The sequence below is a fragment of the Aplysia californica genome, unplaced genomic scaffold (genome assembly GCF_000002075.1).
Source record: "Aplysia californica isolate F4 #8 unplaced genomic scaffold, AplCal3.0 scaffold00553, whole genome shotgun sequence".
NCBI lineage: Eukaryota > Metazoa > Mollusca > Gastropoda > Aplysiida > Aplysiidae > Aplysia > Aplysia californica.
Genome location: NW_004797823.1, coordinates 465489 through 467979, shown reverse-complemented (window position 1 = coordinate 467979; position 2491 = coordinate 465489). Strand labels below are relative to the sequence as shown.

Genomic DNA, 2491 nt, shown 5'->3' with positions numbered 1-2491 from the left:
AGAGAGAGAGAGAGAGAGAGAGAGAGAGAAGGAGTAGCGAAAGCTTGCGGGCAAAACAAAATGGCAACCCGCATAGTTTGGCTCGACTCGAAAAAGCGAAATAGCCCTAGCATCTTTGTAGATGATCAAATTAGTTTACTTTTGACCAATAACATTTTTTTTTCTCTGTTTTTGTCAATTTGATCATCCACACTGATAAACAGTAGATTCTATTCACTATTCAGAAATTAGGAAAAACAGGTCTTATTTCAAACCGGGTGAGAATAGCCAACGCTGGCAAGTCTCATCCAGGGTGAGAGGTCGATCATATTTTTATTCTCACCCGGGGTGAGAATAGCCACTTCCATAAATTTAGATCTAGATTCTAGAAGGCCTAGACTCTAGATCTACTATGATCTAGATCTAGATCTTGAGTCTTGAATCTAGTCTAGATCTCCAGTCTTAAAACAATTTGACTGACACAAAATCACAAATTAATTAGCCTAGAATCTAGGACGCTTTTTCGGTAGTTCCCACCCCGCAATTCATGTCATGGGTTTAGGCCCCAAGAGTAGGGGGTCTCAGGGGGGCTTGCCCCCCTGACCTAAGGTGGGGGGGTTCCCCCAGAATAATACCACAATTTAATGTTTTGCGGTTGTTAGGTTTGATATCTTTTTAGCTCGCTGCAAATCAAACGTATAGATGTAGATCTAGATCTAGGTCAGGCTCAAATAAGGGGGGTGGGAAAGTACCGAAAAAGCACCGAATCTAGATAGATCTAGATTGTACATCAATTTTTAAAAATTGCATTCATATCTAGATCTAGCTAGAATCTTTATCTTGATCTAGATATCTAGATCTAGATTTCTAGATCTAATCTAGATCTAGATCTAAAAAATCTAGATCTATATCTAGATCTAGATCTAGAATCTGGTAAGATTGTTGAAGAATACCGGACCAGCGGACTGACTTTGCCTATGTCTCAACTTTAGGAATTCATAATTTTCCCGTTTTTAATATCTCTCAATCAAGAATCTCGGACCGGTAGATTTATTCATTAAGAATTTTGTCAGGGGGGTGACCCCCCCCCCCCCCCCCCCCCTCCTCCTCCCCAACCACCCGCCCCACCTACCCCACTTTCTCGAGCAATAATAATGTACGAGTGGTCCGGTATTCTTCAATCTTCCCTAGAATCTAGATCTAGAATCTAGATCTAGATCTAGATCTCTAGAGTCTAGATCTAAACTAGATCTAGATCTCTAGAGTCTAGATCTAGATCTAAACTAGATCTAGATCTACATCTCTAGAGAAGGAATATTCAACAAAGTACAAAGTAGGCCCTAGATCTAGCCCTAGATTTCAATGATGAGTACAACAGATTAAACAACATAAATCTAGGAGCAACAACAAGTTAGACCGAGACAATCTACGTTAAGATAAGCAGAATTTTAAAATAAAACGAGATGTCATTCACAAGTTAAACAGCTTCAACAGAAGAAGAGTTGCCAGTAATAAACAGTGTGAATGTGTGTAGATCTAAACTAACAGTGTGTTGAGTTTGTTGTCAACCCAGTCTCAAGTCTCAGTCAAGTGTGCTGGATTGTTATTGGGCGAACAATGTTAATTAACCCCTTACCTCGATTTGAACTCGCTGAGCCATTATTTCCCATTTTCGGTTTAAGCTCAATGATGCCTTAATTTTCACATCATCAAAAGGTATACAGTAAACACTCAATATTCTCACAGCTGATGATAGATCGTTTCACCACTGAGAGGGAAGGGGGAAATCCAATGTTGCTACCGGATGTGGTTAGGAGGAGGCTGAAACGCTAAAATTAGTTCAGAACGAAAAAGAGTTCCCCGTGCTGCGCAATAAATTTTCCACACCTCGGCCAAAGTTGGCCAAAGTAGTGACGATAACGTAGAATGAGTAACGAGTAGGCCTAGGCCTAGTGCGAATATATGATTTGCCTTGCATCATTCCGTATGAAAAGATAAAGACCACAAAGGGCTTTGCACTGTCCTGAAAAATCAGAGACGAAGGAAATATAATACTGTAAATGTAGGCTTACAATACGGGCGCGGAATCCCTAAAATGGGAAGAAAAACCAAAAGCACTATTGTTTCGCTTTAAAGGGCATTTTGAAGAAACAGAACTAGATCTAAATCAATTTTTCAAAGATCAATGAAATAGATTGAGATCAGATGAGAAGTGGACGGTGTTAACTCGAAAGAAAGAACGACCGACACAGTAAAACAGTTGGCCAGAACGACATACTCCGTAACCGTTGTCGTTTCCGTTTACTTCAACCAGAAGGACACATCGTGCCGATTTCACCACCTCTAATTATTACCATAACACTGTCTACCGTTTCAACTATCTTTAGCTATTTGTCCATTCTTTACTACTATTTTTTTTTCTCATGTTCTCGTTCTACACCCCCCTCTCTCGATCTCGATCTCTCTCTCTCTCTAGTCTCTCTCTCTCTCTCTCTTTCTCTCTCTCTCTCTC

General features: G+C 40.2%; 1 protein-coding gene across 1 annotated transcript in view; it reads right to left on the bottom strand.

The window, feature by feature from the left end:
• The window catches only part of LOC101855588 (protein neuralized), a 39662-nt gene extending 37878 nt beyond the window's left edge, over positions 1 to 1784 (bottom strand). Inside the window, exon 1 of the mRNA XM_013087173.2 lies at positions 1616 to 1784. Within this exon, the coding sequence (XP_012942627.1) occupies positions 1616 to 1649 (34 nt within the window). The 5' untranslated portion in view covers positions 1650 to 1784. The remainder of the gene's footprint in view (positions 1 to 1615) is intronic.
• Between the last annotated feature and the right edge of the window lie 707 nt (positions 1785 to 2491).